The 20968-nt window shown below is 42.2% G+C and overlaps 1 protein-coding gene across 2 annotated transcripts in view; it reads left to right on the forward strand.

The window, feature by feature from the left end:
* The first annotated feature begins 524 nt into the window (after nt 1-524).
* The window catches only part of ZNF157 (zinc finger protein 157), a 38595-nt gene continuing 18151 nt past the window's right edge, over nt 525-20968 (forward strand). The window contains exons 1-2 of one of the 2 annotated variants that reach the window (XM_047843965.1): nt 525-719; nt 2317-2523. In XM_047843965.1, the coding sequence (XP_047699921.1) occupies nt 2452-2523 (72 nt within the window). In that variant the 5' untranslated portion in view covers nt 525-719; nt 2317-2451. The remainder of the gene's footprint in view (nt 720-2316; nt 2524-20968) is intronic. The other variant, XM_047843966.1, reaches the window with a different exon arrangement.

The following is a 20968-nucleotide window of genomic DNA, read 5'->3' on the forward strand; positions in this document are numbered from 1 at the left end:
ACTCTTCTCCAGTGGTATCGCCCAGGAGGGGATCAACAATAACCTGAGTTTCCCCCCTCTTTCCAGTGGTATCTCCAAGGAGAGGACTATACCACCCCGACTCCTTCCCTTTCTTGCCCAGAGGTATCTGTCAGGAGGGGGACTGTACCATTTTAATTTCTCCTTTCCTCTGAGTGACATCTTCCAGGGGGGAACTAATCTTGACTTTTACCCCTCTCCTCAGTGGTATCTCCCTTGAAGATGAGGGCACATCTCCCCTGCCCCCGGCACCTCTGCTTCTGTCACGTTTGCACAGACCTATAGAACCCAGTTCCAAAGACCAGCTCTTCTGGAATGCTTGCCTTCAGAAGGTTTCTACCCCTGAACAACGCCCCCCCCCCCGCCCCCGCCTTCGGTGGAACAGCCCACTGTACGGAATGGGCGCTAAGATGGCGGCCCCCGTGGAGGAAAGCCTGGGCACAGCCATATTCCTCGCCCAACAACGCCACTCGTGGACAAAGTCTCTGCCGATCCCTAACTGCACCTTGCTCGGAGTGAGTAGACCACAGCATCACAGCCCTTACGATCGTGTGCGAGAACAACCACGCAGAAGGGGCACGGTCAGGGGTGAGGACAGGAAACGGAAGTGGCCCTCAGAGGACGTTTAAGTCCTGTTGGCGCGCGACGCTAAAGCGAGTGCACGAGGTTTTGTGGCGTGACAGTCATCAGTGATTTTTGAGGTGATGGCTTTGTTGGCTTTTGGGAATGATGAATTGTCAGTTTGTGAGGTCCATTGGTGGGGAGTTAAGGAATCTGGTGCATAGGAATCTGTGCAGGTCAGGGATAGGGGATTCTGGGGTGGTCAGGTTTTTAGATAGCTTGCTGCTTCTTGTTGTCAAGTCTTAATAGAGTGCGTGTTTAGGTTTTTCCTTATCAGTCTCCCCAGAGATTTGCTAATCTTACTAGCCTTCACAAAGAACCAACTTTTGGCCTTGTTCATCCTCTCTGATGTACCTTTGTTTTCTATTAATTTCTACTCTTATCTGTACCATTTTCTCTGTAACTTTTTAAGTCGAGACGTTACTTCATGAATGTTCACCCTTTCTTCATTGTTAAAAACCATGTCGAACGTGAATTGCTCTTGAAGAATCTCTTTAGCTGCATTCCACACATTTTGTACACACCATCTTACTATTATTGAGTTTTGTGTTTCTTTTTTATTCTTTACATTACTTTAATATAATGCTTTTGGCAGGGTTGACATTTTTATTACATTTTCTTATCCAAGGATATGGTATATCTGTGTGACTATTTTATATTTGTCAATTTTTGTTTAAATCATACTCGTCCAACTCCTTAAGTATATTTTGTGTATTTTTTGCTATCATTATTAATGGATTTTTGTTTTCCCGTTTTCATTTGTTTGATTATTGTTGCCATTACAGAGGAAAAATTATCTGCTCTTGTAATTTTATCTGGTATCCAGCCCCTTATCAAACTGCTCTGAATGCTAGTAGTGTCAGGTTTTCTTTGTGTAAAATCATATCACTGGCAAGGAAAGCCACATTTCTATTAACTTGCAACATTTATTCGCCTTGTTTCATCTCTCATAGAGCCAGCAAAACAATTTTGAGTTGTGTCAGGCATCCCTATCTTGTTCGTAATTTTAACGGCAATAGTGTCATCATTTTACTTTTTAGCATAATATTTCAGGGCTATGCTTGGTAGATGATTTTTTGTGATATTTAAGTGATTTACTTCTTCCCTAGTTTTAGTTGGAGTTTTATTAGTAATATCTGCAGAATGGTGTCAAATGCTTTTCTGGTGTAATTTAATAGCAGCATCCCCCCCCATGTATTGATTAATAAATAACATTAATGTTGAATCATCTCCTGGAAAGAAGAGGTTAAGAGCTTCCTGTAGAAGAATTTAAGAGGGATTTTTCACCCTATAAATGGCAAAATAATTAAAGAGGGCAGAAGAGAGACCTTTCATTCAGGTTTCCAGGTTTCCTGCCTCCGTGGTCACCCACTAGGTCCCCATGGACAAGTCCTTCCTCTGTCCGCCTCATAGGGCTTTAGCACCATTTGTTGCCCCAATTCTGCCCTCCCCACAAACCCCGATCTACCCTGAACCTGGAATTGAGGAGTAGGCTGGCTAGGTAAGGTGTGAAGCTCCCTAGGGAGCCACCCCAGAATCAAGGACTCTGAGGTCATCAGTGTGACTTCAGATATCATGATTGTTTTCATAATCCATCCTAACACTCAGAGTGGGCGGTGCTGAATTTTGTGGTGTGAATGTAGAATGACACTGATGACATGGATACTGTCCTTTTAGGATTTCTTGGTGTCCCCGTGGAGCTGTTGAGTTTCCTCCTTACTGGAGGCTGCGGGATCTTCCATTCATTCTGACCGCAGCCCACATACAGACTCCCCTCCAGCTTTGGAAGGTGGGCTGAGACCCAGGGTGAACATGCCAGCTACTGGGAAATCACCCCAGAGGTTCCCTGCCCTGGTTCCAGGACAGCCTGGCAGATCCTTTGAGGTAAGGAGGAGGAGCCTACTTAACACATTTTTTCTTTTATTTTTTTAAGGTAAATTTTAATTTTGAGATCATTGTAGATTCAAATGCAATGTACCATTTACACACTTTTCTCCAGTGGGAACATCATGCAAAACCTTGGTACAGTATCACAACCAGGCTATTGACATATGGAACATTTCCATCACCACAAGGATCCCCTCATCTTGCCTTTTACATTTTTTTAATGTTTATTTATCTTTTGAGAGAGAGAGAGAGAGAGAGCGCAAGTGGGCGAGGGGCAGAGAGAGAGGGAGACACAGAATCCAAGGCAGGCTCCAGGCTCCGAGCTGTCAGCACAGTCCAACGCGGGGCTCAAAGTCACGGACCGCGAGATCATGACCTGAGCGGAAGTCGGGCACTTAACCCACTGAGCTACCCAGGCGCCCCTCATCTTGCCTTTTAGTAGCCACTTCCTTCCTCCCCCTACTCCCTCCTTGACTCTTGGCTATCACTAATCTGTGGTCTCATTCTGTAATTTTGTCATATCAAGCATGACATAGGAATGGAATCATACACTATGTAACCTTTTGGGACAGGATTTTACTCAGCGTAATTCTCTGGAGATTCATGCAGATTGTTGCATTTACGAATAGCTTGTTCTTTTTTCTTGCTGAGCAGTATTCCATGGTATAAATGTACTGCAGTTTGTTTAACCAACCTCTAGTTGAAGGGAATCTGGGTTGTTTCCAGTTTTTGGCTATTATGAATAAAGATCCTGTGATCGTTTGTGTAAGGATTTTGGAGGAGATGAATGACAATTGCTGGATTGTATGCTAAGTGCATTTCAAACAATTAATGGACTTAATTTCTGTAGTACAGTTTTAGATTTGCAAATTAATTGAGAAAAGAGTACATGCAGGTCCATTACCGCTCTGTATTCCCCTACAGTTTCCCCATTATTCTTTTAAATGTTTATTTATTTTTGAGAGAGAGAGAGAGAGAGAGCGAGCGTGAAGGGGAGATGCAGAGAGAGAGAGAGAGAGAGAGAATGAGAATCCCAAGCAGGCTCCGTGCTGTCAGCATAGAATCCAACGCGGGACTCAATCTCACGAACCATGAGATCATGACCTGAACCAACATCAAGATGGTGACCTGAGCCGAAATCAAGAGTCGGACCCATGTCCGACACTTAACCAACTGAGCCACCCAGGCACCCCTATAACTCATTTGTTTTTACCACTGAATAATATTCCATTGTATGAATGTGCCACAGTTTGCCTGTCCATTCACCTATTGAAGGACATCTTAGCCGTTCCCAGTTCTTGGCAATTATGAGTAAAGCTGCTATCAACATTTATATTCAGGTTTTTATTTTATTTTAGTTCTAATTTTTTGAGAGAGAGAGAGAGAGAGAGAGAGAGAGCATGTGTGTGCACGAGACGGGGAGAGGTAGAGGAGCCCAGTGCTGGGGTCTATCCCAAGACACTGGCATCGTGACCTGAGCTGAAATCAAGAGGCAGACGCTCAACCCACTGACCCAGCCGCCCCTATATGCAGGTTTTTGTGTCGACGTAAGTTTCCAATTCACTTGGGTAAATAACTAGGAGTGCAACCATAGGTCGTATGGTAAGACTGGCTTTGTGAGAAACTGCCAAGCTGTCTTCCCAAGTTCTTCACCATTTTGCATTCTCACCAGCAATGGACGAGAGCATTCCTGTTGCCCCACATCCTTGTCAGCATTTGGTGTTGTTGGGTTTTTGGATTTTAACCATTCTAGTAGGTGTGTGATGGTATTTCCTTGTTTTGATTTGCAATTCCCTAATGAAAAATGATGGTGAACGTAGTTTGTACGTGCTCATATGCCATCTGTATATCTTCTTCGGGCAAGTGTCTACTCAGATCTTGTCCATTTTTTTAATTGGATTGGTTGTTTCCTTAGTGTTGAGTTTTAAGAGTTGTTTGTATATTTAAAAAAATTTTTTTTTTAAATTTTTTTAACGTTTATTTATTTTTGAGGCAGAGAGAGACAGAGCATGAACGGGGGAGGGGCAGAGAGAGAGGGAGACACAGAATCGGAAGCAGGCTCCAGGCTCTGAGCCATCAGCCCAGAGCCCGACGCGGGGCTCGAACCCACGGACCGCGAGATCGTGACCTGAGCTGAAGTCGGTCGCTTAACCAACTGAGCCACCCAGGCGCCCCTTAAAAAAATTTTTTTTAACGTTTTATTTATTTTTGAGACAGAGAGAGACAGAGCATGAACAGGGGAGGGTGAGAGAGGGAGGGAGACACAGAATCTGAAACAGGCTCCAGGCTCTGAGCTGTCCGCACAGAGCCCGATGCAGGGCTCGAACTCACAGACCGCGAGATCATGACCTGAGCCGAAGTCGGACGCTTAACAGACTGAGCCACCCAGGCGCCCCAAGTTGTTTGTATATTTTAAATACAAGTCCCTTATCAGACATGTGTTCTGCAAATACTTTTCTCTCATTCTTAGGCTTGTCTCTTTATTTTCTTAATGGTGTCCCTTTTTGTAAAAAAAAAAAAAGGTTATTTATTTATTTTGAGAGACAGAGAGAGCGAGCTGGTGAGGGGCAGAGGGAGACAGAGAGAGAGAATCCCAAGCAGGCTCCTATGCTTGTCAGCTTGGAATCCGATGTGGGGCTTGATCTCGCGAACAGTGAGATCATGACCTGAGCTGAAATCAAGAGTTGGATGCTTAACCAACTGAGCCTCCCAGGCAGGCACCCCACAGTGTCTTTCATAGAGCAGAATTTTAAAATCTTAATAAAGTCCAACTTGTCAATTTTCCTTTTATGAATCATGTTTTTGGTGTTGTATTTTAGAACATCTCCAGACCCAAGTCACTTAGTTTTTCCCTTGTTGTCTTGTAGAAGTTTTATAGTTTTACATTTTGCATATATGTCTAATATCCATTTATTTTTCTTTTATTTATTTACTTATTTTTTATAAATTTTTTTTAACGTTTTATTTATTTTTGAGAGACAGAGAGAGACAGCATGAGCAAGGGAGGGGCAGAGAAAGAGGGAGACACAGAACCTGAAGCAGGCTCCAGGCTCCAAGCTGTCAGCACAGAGCCTGACGTGGGGCTCGAACTCACGAACTGCGATATCATGTCCTGAGCCAAAGCCCGACGCTCAACCGACTGAGCCACCCAAGCGCCCTCTTTTCTTTTTTTTTTTTTAAAGCTTATTTATTTATGAGAGGGCCAGCACGAGTGGGGGAGGGGCAGAGAGTGAGAGGGGAAGACACAGAATCCGAAGCAGCCTCCAGGCTCTGAGCTGTCAGCACAGAGCTCAACGTGGGGCTTGAACCCATGCAAGATCATGACCTGAGCTGAAGTCGACGCTTAACCGACTGAAACACCCAGGTGCCCCGTTCTTTATCCATTTATTTATTGATCGACACTTAGGTTGTTTCCATAGTTTGACTATTATAAATAATAATGAAATAAGCATAGGGATATATATATCAGTCCTCAGTTTGTTCTCTATAGGTAAGTGTCTCTTTTTTTTTAAACTTTTTTTTTTAATGTTTGTTTATTTTCGACACAAGGACAGAGCGTGAGCAGGCGAGGGGGCAGAGAGAGGGGGAGACACAGAATCAGAAGCAGGCTCCAGGCTCTGAGCGGTCAGCCAGAGCCCGATGTGGGGCTCGAACTCACGAACCTCGAGATCATGACCTGAGCCAAAGTCGGACGCTCAACTGACTGAGCCACCCAGGTGCCCCTACAGGTAAGTGTCTCTTATGGTTGGTTAAGCATCTGACTTCTGCTCAGGTCATGATCTTGCATTCGTGAGTTGGAGCCAGCATCGGGCTCTCTGCTGTCAGCCCGGAGCCTGCTTCGGATCCTCTGTCCCCCCTCTCTGTGCTCCTCCTCCACTTGTGCTCCGTCTCTCTCAAAATAACGAACATTAAAAAAAGAATCTCTTGGGGCGCCTGGGTGGCTCAGTCGGTTAAGCGGCCGACTTCGGCTCAGGTCACGATCTCACGGTCCGTGAGTTCGAGCCCCGCGTCGGGCTCTGTGCTGACAGCTCGGAGCCTGGAGCCTGCTTCCGATTCTGTGTCTCCCTCTCTCTGACCCTCCCCCGTTCATGCTCTGTCTCTCTGTGTCTCAAAAATAAATAAATGTTAAAAAAAAATTAAAAAAAAAAAGAATCTCTTATGGTTTGCTTTCCTCTTTTTTTCCCCTTCCCCTATGTTCATCTGTTTTGTTTTTTAAATTCCACAGATCAGTGAAATCATGTGGTATTTGTCTTTCTGTGACTGACTTCTTTCGCTTCACATGTCATTACAAATGGCAAGATTCATTCTTTTTTTTTTTTTTTTTGTTAATTTTTTTTTTCAACGTTTATTTATTTTTGGGACAGAGAGAGACAGAGCATGAACAGGGGAGGGGCAGAGAGAGAGGGAGGCACAGAATCGGAAACAGGCTCCAGGCTCTGAGCCATCAGCCCAGAGCCCGACGCGGGGCTCGAACTCCCGGACCGCGAGATCGTGACCTGGCTGAAGTCGGACGCTTAACCGACTGCGCCACCCAGGCGCCCCAAAGATTCATTCTTTTTGAGGCTAATACTCCATTGTATATTTATACCACATCTTCTTTATCCATTCATCAGTCGATGGACTCTTGGAGTGTTTCCATAGTTTGGTTCCTGTTGATAAGCTGCTATAAACATCAGGGTGCATGTGCCCCTTCGAATCAGTATTTTTGTATCCTAAGATCCATTTAGAGTTAATTTTTGTGAAAAGTATAAGGACTATGTCTGGAGTTCTTTTTTTTTTTTTTTTTTTTTTTTTTGCATATGGATGTCCAGTTTCCACCCTATTTGTTTTCTCCACTGAATTGCCTTTGCTCCTTTGTCAAAGATCAGTGGATTATATTTGTGAATCTATTTCCTTTCTTTTTGTTACACTGATATATTTATCTCTTCTTTCACCAGTACCATGCTCTTTTTTTTATTGAGGTATAATTGACTTACAGCATTATATTAATGTACAACATAATCATTTGATATTTGTATGTTTTGCACAACGGCCACCACAATAAAGCCAGTTAACATCCATCACTGTACAGAGTTATAAAATTTTTTTTCTTGTGATGAGAACTTTGAAGATGTACTCTCATAGCAACTTTTAAATATTCAGTACAGTATATTGGGGCGCCTGGGTGGCGCAGTCGGTTAAGCGTCCAACTTCATCCAGGTCACGATCTCGCGGCCCGTGAGTTCGAGCCCCGCGTCGGGCTCTGGGCTGATGGCTCAGAGCCTGGAGCCTGTTTCCGATTCTGTGTCTCCCTCTCTCTCTGCCCCTACCCCGTTCATGCTCTGTTTCTCTCTGTCCCAAAAATAAATAAAAACGTTGAAGAAAAAAAATTTAAATATTCAGTACAGTATAATTAACTCTGGTCGTCATGCTGTACGTCACATCTCCGTGAGTTATTTATTTGACCTTTGACTTCACCCATTTTGCCCACCTCCTACTCCCACATCTGGCAACTGCCAATCTGTTCTCTGTACTGTGAGCTTGTTTTTCTTTTAGATCCCACATGTAAGTGAGATCATACAGTGTTTATATCTTTCCCTGTCTTGACTTATTTCACTTAGCATAATGCCTTCACGGTCCATCCACATTCTTGCAAATGGCAAGATTTCCCCTTTCTTTTATGACTGAATAATACTCCATTGTGTGTGTGCGCACACACACACACACACACACACACACACACACACCCCATATTTTCTTTATCCGTTCATCTGTTGATGGACAGGCACCTCGGTTGTTTCCATATCTTGGCTATTGTAAATAATGCTTTACTGCACATGGGGGTGCAGATATTTCTTTGTTAGTGTTTTTTTTCCTTTGGATAAATATTCAGAAGCGGAATTGCTGGATGATATGATGGTTCTATATTTAATTTTTTGAGGAACCTCCATACTGTTTTCCATAGTGGCTGCACCGGTTTATGTTCCTACCAGTGGTGGGCAAGGATTCCCTTTTCTTCACATCCTCGTCGACATTTGTTATTTTTTGCCTTTTTGACACTGCCTAGCAATTCTAACAGGTGTGGGGTGATATCTTACTGTGGTTTCGATTTGTATTTCTCCTATGATTAGTGATTCTTTTTAAAAGTAGGCTCCATGCCCAATGTGGGGTTCGAACTCACAGTCCTGAGATGAAGAGTCACACGCTCTACCAAATGAGCCAGGCAGGTGCCCCTAGATTACTGACGTTGAGCATCTTTTCATGTACTTGTTGAGTATCTGCATGTCTTCTTTGGAAACTGTCTACTCAGATCCTCTGCCCATTTTTTTATAAAATTTTTTTTAATGTTATTTATTTTTGAGAGAGAGAGAGAGCGCGCGCGTGCGCGCGTGCGAGTAGGCGGGGAGAGGCAGAGAGAGAGGGAGACACAGAATCCGAAGCAGGCTCCAAGCTCTGAGCCATCAGCACAGAGCCCGAGGCGGGGCTCAAACTCACCAACCGGGCTTGAACTCATGAACCTTGAAATCATGACCTGAGCTGAAGTCGGACGCTTAACTGACTGAGCCACCCAGGCGCCCCTCCTCTGCTCATTTTTAAATCGGATTTTTTTTTATTTTGCCGTTGAGTTGTGTGAGTTATTCATATATTTTGGATATGAACCCCTTATCAGATATACGCTTTACAAATATTTTCTGCCGTTCGGTAGTTTGCCTTTTCATTTAGTTGATGGTTTCCTTTGCTGTGCAGAAGCTTTTTACTTTGGTGTGGTACCGGTAGTTTATTTTTACTTTTGTTGCCTTTGCTTTTGGTGTCAAATCCAAAAAATCTTTACCGTGGAGCTTAGTGCCTATGTTTTCTTGGAGTTTTATGGTTTCAGGCTTTAGGTTCAAGTCTTTAATTCATTTTGAGTTAATTTTTGTGCATGGTGAAACTTTGAAAAAAAGTTTCATTTTTTTTTGCATGTGGCTGTCCCAGTTTTTCCAACACCATTTATTGAAAAAACTGTCCTTTTTCTTCACTGACTATTCTTGGGTCCTCTGTCGTAAATTAATTGGCCATAAGTGTGTGGGTTTATTTCTGAGCTCTCTATTCTGTTCCATTGATCTGTGTGTCTGTTTTTATGCCAATACCACACTGTTTTGATTCCTATAGCTTTGTATTATAGTTTGAAATCAGAGAGCATAAGGCCCGCGGTGTTCTTTTTTCTCAAGATGGCCAGTCTGTTGTAGTTATTACAAGTTTTGTACATACTTTGTTAGATTTATACGTAAGTATTTCATTTTTTTGAGTGATTATAAATGGTTTTATATATTTTTTTAATTTTGGAGTCCACATTTTCATTGCTAACATAGAAATACAGTTGATTTTTGTATTATATTTTGTTTCCTGTGACTTTGATGAATTCAATTATTAGTCCTAGGAGTTTTATTTTTTGTAGATTTTTTTGTGATTAAAAAAAAAAGTTTTGAGAAGAAGAGTACGTGTGTGCATGGGGGAGGGTCATAGGGAGAGAGAGAGAGAGAGAGAGAGAGAGAGAGAGAGAATCTTAAGCACACTCCATGCCCCATGGAACCTGATGTGAGGGCTCTACCTCACGACTGTGAGATCATGACCTGAGCCAAAATAAAGAGTTGGACGCTTAACGGACTGAGCCACCCAGGAGCCCCAAAGTTTTGTGATTTTTCTACATAGACAATCATATCACCTGTAAATAGGGACTTTTTCTTTCTTCTTTTTTATTCTGTACGCCTTCCATTTCCATTTTTTGCCTTATTGCACAGGTTAGAACTTCTAGCACTATGTTGAATAAGAATTGTGAGAATGGACGTTCTTGCCTTGCTGGTTAATCTTGTCTTTCACCATTAAGTGTAATGTTAGCTGCGGTTTTGTTTTAGATGCTCTTTATCAGGTTTAAGAAGTTCCTGTCTCTTCCTGTTTCTATTCATATTTTTTTTGTAGGAATGAATATTGAATTTTGTCAAATGCTATTTTTTACATGCGTTGATATGATCATGTGATTTTTTTTTTCAACGTTTATTTATTTTTGGGACAGAGAGAGACAGAGCATGAACGGGGGAGGGGCAGAGAGAGAGGGAGACACAGAATCGGAAACAGGCTCCAGGCTCCGGGCCATCAGCCCAGAGCCTGACTCGGGGCTCGAACTCACGGACCGAGAGATTGTGACCTGGCTGAAGTTGGACACTTAACCGACTGCGCCACCCAGGCGCCCCTGATCATGTGATTTTAAAAATCCTCTTAATGTGGTGGATTACATGGATTGATTTTTGAATATTGAACCTGCCTTGCATTCCTAGAATAAACCCCAGTTGGATATGGTGTATAATTCTTTTTTTTTTTTTTTTGAGAGAGAAAGGGCACAAGTGAGCGAGGGGCAGAGAGAGAGACAGAGAGAGAGAGAGAAAGGGGCAGAGAGAGACAGAGAGAGATATGGAGAGAGAGAGAGAGAGAAGCGAGGCTCACCCGAAGCGGGGCTTGAATTCACCTGATGTGGGACTTGTGGGACTCGCCCTCACCCAGTGTGGGACTTGAACTCATGAACCATGAGATCATGACCTGAGCCAAAGTCAGATTCTTAACGACTGAACCACCCAGGCGCCCTATAATTCTTTTAATATATTGCTGAGTTATATTTGCTAATGTTTTGTCAAGAATTTTTGCCTACATATTCATGAGTGATATTGGGGTGTGGTTTTCTTTTTTATACTGTGTTTGTCTGACTTTGTAATCAGGGAATGTGTTAGCTTCATGTGGCTGCCGCAACAAATTGCCACACACTTGGTGGCTTAAAATGACAGAAATTTGTTCTCTCGCAGTTCCGGAGGCCTTAAGTCCAAAATAAGTATCACTGGGCCCAAATCAAGGTTTTGGCAGGGTTGTATTCCCTCCAGAACCTTCCTTGCCTCTTCTAGCTTCTGGGGGCTGCCCCTGTTCCTTGGCCTTCCTCATTCCATTCTTATGGCCACCAGCATCTTCGAATCTGTCTCTGTTGTGGCTTCACATCACTGCCCTCTGTGTGTGTGGCAAATTTTCTTCTACATTCTTCTTGTTAGGGTACATGTGACTGCGTGTAGGACCCACCTGGATAATTCAGGATACTCCTCTCATCTTGAGATCCTTAATCACACCTGCAAAGACCCTTTTACTCTTGCCATTTTTTAGAGGTGATATCCACAGGCTGTCAGGATTAGGATGCGGATATGTTTGGGGGCCCCCTTTTAAGCTTATCACAGGTAAATAACTAGCTTTGTGGAATGAGTTAGGAAGACTTACTTCCTCTTCTTTTTCTTGTAAGAGGTTTTGCAATTGGTGTTAATTCTTTAAAAGAATTTGACAGAATTCTCCAGGAAAACTGTGTGGGCCAGTGATTTCTTTCTTTCTTTCTTTCTTTCTTTCTTTCTTTCTTTCTTTCTTTCCTTTTCCTTCCTTCCTTCCTTCCTTCCTTTCTTTCCTTTCCTTTCTTCCTTCTTTCCTTCCTTCCTCTCTCTCTCCCTCCCTCCCTCCCTTTCTTTCTTTTTTCCTTCTTTTCTCTTCTTTTAAATTATGGATTAAATTTCCTTAGTAGTACTAGGGCTATTCAAATTATTTCATTTCAGGCAATTTGTGATAGTTTGTGGGTTTTTTTTTAGGAACTAGTTCATTTTATGTAAGTTATCAAATGTGTATATGAAGAATTATTTATAATTTTATTATCCTTTTGATGTCTGCAAGGTCTGTAGTGATAGTCTTTGTTTCATTCCTGATTTTGGTAACTTGTGTCTTCTCTGTTTTTCAGTCTTGCCAAAAATTTGTCAATTTTGTTGATCTTTTCAAAGATTTATTTCACTGATTTTTATCTATTATTTTTCTGTTTTCAACTTCACTAATTTTTGCTCTTTTCTTTAAAAAAATTTTTTTTAATGTTTATTTTTGAGAGACAGAGAGAAAGAGACGGAGCATGAATGGGGGAGGGGCAGAGAGGGAGACACAATCTGAAGCAGGCTCCAGGCTCTGAACTATCATCACAGAGCCCGATGAGGGGCGCGAAATCGCAAACCATGAGACCATGATCTGAATCAAAGTCGGACGCTTAACGTACTGAGCCTTCCAGGTGCCCCTATTTTTTTCTCTTTTCTATTTCTTTCCTTCTGCTTGCTCTGGGTTTATTTTAGTCCTATTGTTTTTCTTTTTTAAAAATTAAAGTATTGATATATAACATTGTGTAAGTTTAAGGTATACATGTGTTTGATACATTTATATATTGCAGTATGATTACTACTGTAAGTTTGCTAACATCTCAATCACATCACATAATTATCATTTCTTTTTTGTGGTGGGAACAATTTAAGTCTAGTTTCTTAACAACTTTGAGGTTTATAATATTGTTTCCTATAATCACTTGCTGTTCCAAGTTTGTACCCTTAAACAGCATAACCTCAATATGGTTTCTTTTTCTAGGTTTTTGATTTTTTTTTTTTTTTTTTTTTTTTTCAACATTTATTTATTTTTGGGACAGAGAGAGACAGAGCATGAACGGGGGAGGGGCAGAGAGAGAGGGAGACAAAGAATCGGAAACAGGCTCCAGGCTCCGAGCCATCAGCCCAGAGCCCGACGCGGGGCTCGAACTCACGGACCGCAAGATCGTGACCTGGCTGAAGTCGGACGCTTAACCGACTGCGCCACCCAGGCGCCCCATCTTTTTCTAGGTTTTTGAAATGGACCTTAGGTTTTTATTTTTGTTTATTTTTTTATTAAAAAATGTTTAATGTTTATTTGTTTATTTATTTATTTATTCATTTGAGAGAGAGGGAGAGAGAAATGTCAAGCCCCGACTCGCAAACCGTGAGATCATGACCTGAGCTGAAAACAGGAGTCAGACGTTTAACCGACTGAGCCACCCAGGTGCCCCGGGACCTTAGATTTTTGGTTTGAGACTTTCCTCTTTCAAATGTATGCATTTAGTGCTATACTTCCCTCTCAGCACTGCTTTAGATGTGTTCCATCTAAACATTTGATGGAACATTTTCATTTAGTTCATTTTCATTAAGTTTATTGTATTTTTTTAGTATTTATTGTATTTCATTTAGTTTATTGTATTTATTGTATTAGTTTATTGTATTGTAGTTCATTTTCATTTAGTTTATTGTATTTTTAAAATTTCCTTTGTGGGGCGCCTGGGTGGCGTAGTCGGTTAAGCGTCCGACTTCAGCCAGGTCACGATCTCGCAGTCCGTGAGTTCGAGCCCCGCGTCGGGCTCTGGGCTGATGGCTCGGAGCCTGGAGCCTGTTTCCGATTCTGTGTCTCCCTCTCTCTCTGCCCCTCCCCCGTTCATGCTCTGTCTCTCTCTGTCCCAAAAAAATAAATAAACGTTGAAAAAAAAAAAAAATTAAAAAAAAAAAATAAATAAAATTTCCTTTGAGACTTTCTTCTTGTACCATAGATTATTAGAAATGTGCCATTTGGCTTCCAAGTGTTTGGAGATTGTTTTGTTGTCTTTCTTTTTTTAAATGTTTGTTTATTCTTGTGAGGGAGAGAGAGAGAGAGAGAGGAGGGGCAGAGAGAGAGGGACAGAGGATCCAAAGTGGGCTCTGCCATGACAGCAGAAAGCCTGATGCGGGGCTCGAACTCAGGAGCCAAGCTGTGAGATTACGACCTGAGCTGAACCAATTCAACCAACTGAGCCACCCAGGTGCCCCTCTCTTGTTAGCTTTCTGCTCTCTTGTGAGCTTTCCATTATTGATTTCTAGTTTCATTCCAGTGTGGTCAGGGAAAATTGCTCATTTTCTTTTCTTTTTAAAAATTTCTATTTGAGAGAGAGAGAGAGAGCATGCAAGCGGGGTAGCAGGGCGGAGGGAGAAAGACTCTTTTTTTAATGTTTACTTATTTTTGAGAGAGAGAGGGAGGGAAGTGGAGGGGCAGAGGATCTGAGGCAGGCTCCCCGCTGACAGCAGAGAGCCCAACGTGGGGCTTGAACTCACAAACCACGCGATCATGACCTGAACTGAAATCGGATGCTTAAGAGACTGAGCCACCCAGGCGCCCCAGAGAGAGAAAGAATCTTAAGCAGGCTCCACGCTCAGCGCAGAGCCCAATGCGGGGCTCTGTCCCACGACCCTGGGATCACGACCTGAGCTGAGGACGCTCAACCAGCTGAGCCACCAGGCGCCCCCAAATTGCCCATTTTCTGTTTTTTTCTGGTTTCATTAGCTTTTGCTTTTGTTTTCTACATTTAGGATTGATTTGTCTCTTTGGATGAATTGGCGTTTTTATCATTAGATGTCTTCTCTCTGTCTCTGGTAATTTTTTTCTCTGAAGTCTACTTTGTCTGATATTAGTATAGCTACTTCTGCTTTCTTTTTTCAACTTTATTGAGGTATAATTAACATTATTTCTGCTTTCTTTTGATGAATGTTTGCATGATATATCTCTTTTCATACTTTTACTTTCAACCTGCCTATATTGCTATATTTGAAGTGACCTTCTTTCAGATACCATATACTTGGGTCCTGTGTGTAATTTTTTTTTTCCAATTTCTGTCTTTTAATTGGTGCAGTTAGACCATTGACATTCAATGTGAGTAATGATAAGTTAGGTCTTATTTTATTTTTTCTTCTGTGTTTGTTCTGTTTCATTTTCTGTTTTATTTTTCCCCGGTCAGTCATGGGAACATTTTTTAGAATTCCATTTTGATTTACTTAGAGTGTTTTTGAGTGTATCTCTTTGTATAGCTTTTTATTTATTTTTTATTTTTTTGTTAAATAAAGTCTACCCCCCATGTGGGTCTCAAACTCATGACCCTGAGATCAAGAGTCACACACTCTGATGACTGAGCCAGCCAGGTGCCCCTGTATAGCTTATTATTATTATTGTTATTATTAATGTTTATTTTTGAGAGAGAGAGAAAGAGAAAGAGAAAGAGAAAGAGAGAGCAAGTGAAGGAGGGACAGAGAGAGAGGGAGACACAGAATCCAAAGTAGGCTCCAGGCTCCGTGATGTCAGCACAGAGCCCAACATGGGGCTCGAACCCACAAACCGTGAGATCATGACCTGAGCCGAAGTCATGACCTGAGCCACCCAGGTGCCCTTATTTATCCATATTTTTGTTTCCTGCATCTGTTCTTTCTTTGTGGTGTTCCAAGATTCCTTCTGTTATCTTTCATTTTCTGTTTAGGGGACTTCCTTTAGCCATTCTTTTTAAGGTAGATCTGCTCGGGACAAATTGTATTAGGATTTTTTTTTTTTTTTCCGCCTGAGAATGTCTTTATTTCTCCTTCATTCCTGAAGGATATTTTCATTGTTGATAGTTCTTTTCTTTCAGCTGAAAAATGATGTGCTACGTCCTATGGCCTCTATGGTTTCTGATGTGAAATCTGCCGTCATTCAAATTGTTTCTGTAGGTAAGGTGTCATTTCTCTCTCATGGCTTTCAATATGTATTTTTTTAAATCTCTGGTTTTCAAAAGTTTAACGATAATATATCTTAGTGTGGATTTCTTTGGTTTTATCCTGTTTGGGATTTGTTCTGGTTCTTCAGTCTGTAAATGTATTTGTTTTGCCAAATTGGGACATTTTTATCGTTATTTCTTCATGTACTTTTAAAGCCTCACCTCTTTCTCTTCTCCTTCCTGATTTCTGATGGCAAGATGTTGGTTCTTTTGTTATAGAGCTTTGGGGCACATCCCCCCCCGCCAGTCTATTTAGTCTGTGCTATTCAGACTGGGTAATTTCTGTTCTGTGTTTCACTTCATTCATTCTTTCCTCTGTTCTGCTGTTGAGGCCATCCATTGAGTTTTTTATTTTAGTTATTGTATTTTTCAGGTCTAACATCTCCATTTGCGTCTTCCTGGTATCTTCTCGTGTTTTCCTGAGACGCGCTCATTGAAGTGTTTTTGTGATGGCTGATTCAAAGTCTTCATCGGACAGTTTTCTCTGTTACCTCAGTCTTGATAGCAGTTGATTTTTTTTCATTCGGTTTGAGATTTTTCTGGTTCTTTTTAGTTTTTAAATGTTTATTTTACAGGGGGGTGGGCAGAGAGAGAGGGAGACACAGAATCCGAAGCAGGCTCAAGGTTCCGAGCTGCCTGCCCAGAGCCCGACACGGGGCTCGAACTCACAAGCTTGTGAGATCATGACCTGAGCCGAAGTCGGACGTTTAACTGACTGAGCCACCCGGGCGCCCCTTTTCTGGTTCTTGATATGAGTGATTATCCATCGAAACCGTTAGACATTTTTGATATGATGTTACGAGATTCTGGTTCTTATTTAAACTTGTTTTAGCTGGCTTCCTCTAACTTCAGTGCACCTGGGGAAGAAAGGATGACATGTCACCACTACCGGGCAGCAGAATAAGCCCAGGTTTCCCAGTTGGCTTCCCTTGAACCCGAGGTAGAGAGCTTCTCGTTTCTTCTGGGCAGGCGTCGGGTTCCAGCTTTCCATTGTATCTTTCCAGACACCTCTCCTGACTCTCCGCTAGACCTCTGATACCACTACTCGGTAGGACGGGGGAAGGATGCCTCATTACTGCTGATTTGCAATGGACGTCCAGGCTCCCCCTGGTTTCTTCACTGACGGCACTGAGTGAGGAGGCTCCTTGCTGCCCAGAAGGGATGAGCCTCAGCTCCCTGCTTTGTCTTTTGTGATACCACTCCAGTGTTGTAGGGGGTATAGCACTTTGTCAAAACCACAAAGAAGTGGAACTATATGCTCCCCACTTGGCTTTTGCTGACGGGATGGAGCCGGGACCCATAGGTTTTCGTGCTTTTCTCCCACGATGCTTGGCTGGAATAAGTTGGTTATTATTTCAAAGTTTTCTGGGGGCGCCTGGGTGGCTCCGTCGCTTAAGCATCCAACTCTTGATTTCACCTCAGGTCGTGATCTCATGGTTTGTGAGATCGAGCCCCGTGTCAGGCTCCATGCTGACATGGAACCTGCTTGGCATTCTGTCTCCCCCCCCCCCCCCCCGCTCATGCTCTCTCTCTCTCTTTCTCTCTCAAAATAGATAAATAATTATTAAAAAAAATTTTTTTTAAGTGTATTTATTTTTGAGAGAGACAGAGCATGAGTGGGGAGGGGCAGAGAGAGAGGGGGACACAGAATCCGAAGCGGGCTCCAGGCTCCGGGCTGTCCGCACAGAGCCCGACACGGGGCTCGAACTCACGAACCGTGAGATCAGGACCCGAGCCGAAGTCAGTCGCTTAACCGACTGGGCCACCCAGGCGCCCCAATAAATAAATATTTTTAAAAATGCTTTCTTGCTAGGTTGTCCTTTTCCTGGTCCTTTGACCAGATAAAGCAGACTTTCTTAGTCCATTGGAATTTTTGGGTTGCCTGTGTCTCCAGCACCTACTGTGGGATATATGTGGTATAAAGAAAACTCAGGGGAATCACTGCTATGTTGTTCCTGGAGTTTTAAGTCCCCCACTGATCTGCCTCATCTCCAAGTGGCACAGTCTTCTTCATTTTATTTTCTTTTTAAAATTAAATATATTTTATTATGACCCAGACAGGGAGCACCACAGGTAGGAAGGAATTATTATTATTTTTGACTACTGAAATATATCTTATTTATTTCTTAAACTTTTTAGAGTATAGGTGACACCTGGTGTTACATTAGTTTCAGGTGTACCCCATAGTGAATCAGCGGGTTTATACATTAAGCTGTGCCCACCGCCAGCCTAGCCTCCTTTTTTTTGCCATACGGAGCTATCGCGATAGCGTTCATTGACTACATTCCTTATGCCGTGCCTTTTTTAATGTGGGTATAGTTGACACACAGAGTTACACTAATTAGTTTTACGTGTTCAGCATAGCGGTTTGACACGTTTATACATTATTCTCTGCCCATCACAAGTGTAGATACCATTGTGCTGTGCCTGTCACTCCCGTGACTTCATCGTTTCATAACCCGAAGCCTGTGTCTCCCACTCGCCTTCACCCATTTTGCCCATTCTCCCACCCCCTCCCTTTGGCAACCACCAGTTTGTTTGCTGTATTCATAGGTGTGATTCTGCTTTTTGTTCGTTTATTCATTTGGGGTTTTGTTTGGATTCCACATGTGAATGCAGTCCTCTGACGTTTGTCTTTCTCGGTCTTATTTCACTTAACCTAATACCGTCTAGGTCCACCCATGTCACAAATGGTTCGATATCATCTTTTTCTATGACTGTGTAATACGCCATTGTATGTGGTGCACGATGTATGCACCACATCCTCCTCATCCATTCATCTGTTAGTGATCACTTGGGTTGCTTCCATATCTTGGTTAGTGTAAATAAGGCTGCAGTACGCATGGGGGGTGCGTGTATCTTTTCAAATTAGTATTTTAATTTGCCTTTTCTTCATTTTCACTTCATTCCTGTAGTAGAATTACTGGGTCATATCGTATTTCGATTTGAAATCTCTTTTTCAGTAGGCTCCACACCCAACATGGGTCTTGAACTCATGACCCTGAGCTCAAGAGTCACATGTTCTACCAACTGAGCCGGCCGGGTGTCCCTCAGATTTTTTGAGGTACCTCCATACTGTTTTCCACAGTGGCTGTACCAGTTTACATTCCCACCAATGGTGTGTGAGGGTTAATTGAGAGCTTTTCCTCTAAGATCAGGAAGAAGACAAGGATGTCTGCTCTTGCCACTTTAATTTAACATAGTACTGGAAGTCCGAGCGACAGCAGTCCTACAAGAAAAGGAAATAAGAGGCATCCATATTGGTAAAGAAGAAGTTAAACTGTCATTTGCAGATGACATGATGCTGTACATAGAAAATTCTCTTCTTTGTTTTATATATAGTGTCCAGGGTTCTTAGATATACTTAGCAGGAGGACTAGGGAAGAGTACATTTACGTGTATTTTCCTGGAAGCAGAACTCAGCGTACTTTTTCTTAAGAGAATGAAAAGTACAGAATTCATTTTCCATTCAGATTAAAATTACAGAACTTTACTTCTTTTGCTTATTTATTAAAATTTTTTTAAGTTTATTTATTTATTTTGAGAGAGAGCGTGAGCTCAAGCTGGGGAGGGGGAGAGAGAGAATCCCACACGCAGGCTCCACATTGCCAGCATGGAGCCTGACGTGGGGCTCGAACCCACGAACCGTGAGATCATGACCTGAGCCAAAACCAAGAGTTGGACGCTTAACCGACTGAGCCGCTCAGGCGCCCCTATTTATTTATTTTAAATGCTTATTTATTTTTGAGAGAGAGAGAGCGCAAGTGGGGGAGAGGCAAGGAGAAGAGGGGGACAGAGGATCCCAAGTGGGCTCTCCACTGACAGCACTGAGCGTGATGTGGAGCTTGAACCCACGAACTACGAGATCATGACCTGAGCCAAAGTTGGACGCTCAACCGACTGAGCCACCGAGGCGCTCCCCGCAAAAAAGAGTTTTAAAGTAACATACTTCTAAGCAAAACATGCCATCTGAGAGGAGAATAGTGATATTGGGTGTATGAAATGCTACATAAGGAAGCTGATGGAGGTTACTGGTGTCACGCCTTTCGACTCTTTAGGCTTCTGACAGCTGGTTACCTTATGCAGGGAGTTTGCAACCAGTTAGTTGTTTATCTTTTGACTCTTCCGAGTTAGAGTGGGTTTTTCTTCCCCCCAGGGGAATATGTAGATTGTAGATGATAGGTTATAGAATTATAGGTTATAGAATAATTTACTTTTAAGTTAAAACTTCGTCAACATACACCATTATGTTAGTTTCAGGTATACAACGTATTGATTCGGCAGTTCTACACATTACTGTCTGTCACCATACATTATTGCAGTATTAACTATATTCCCTATGCCGTACTTTGTATCTGTGTGATGTATTTATTTTGTAATTGGAGGTTTCTAACTCTTAATCCCCTTTATCTGTTTTGCTCATTTCCCCATCCACCTATACTCTGGCAACCACCAGTTTGTTCTCTGTATTTACAAGTCTGTTTGTTTTGTTTTCTAGGTTCCATATAGAAGTGGAATCATACGGTACTTGTCTTTCTCTGTCCGACTTATTTCGCTTAGCATAATACCTTCCAGACCCATCCATGTGATTGCAGATGGCAAGATCTCATTCTTTTTTATGGCTGAGCAGTATTCTAGTATGTATGTAGATATACGTATAGATCTACCTCATTTTCTTTATCCATTCATCTACGGGTGAGCACTTGGGCTGCTTCTATATCTTGGCTTGTGTAAATAATGCTGCAATAAACATAGGGGTGCGTATATCTTTTCAAAATAGTGTTTTCATTTTCTTTGTGTAGATACGCAGTAGTGGAATTACTGGATCGTATGGTAATTCTATTTTTAATTTTTTGAGTAATTAAATTACTGTCTTCCAAAGTGGTAGTAAATTTTTGGAGCACCACCATACTGTTTTCCACAGTGATTGGACCAATTTACATTCCCACTAATGGTGCACCAGGATTTCTTTTTCTCCACACCCTTGCCAATACTTGTTATTTCTTTTCTTTTGGGTACTAG

This window comes from Prionailurus viverrinus, chromosome X, assembly GCF_022837055.1.
Source record: "Prionailurus viverrinus isolate Anna chromosome X, UM_Priviv_1.0, whole genome shotgun sequence".
NCBI classification, from domain to species: domain Eukaryota; kingdom Metazoa; phylum Chordata; class Mammalia; order Carnivora; family Felidae; genus Prionailurus; species Prionailurus viverrinus.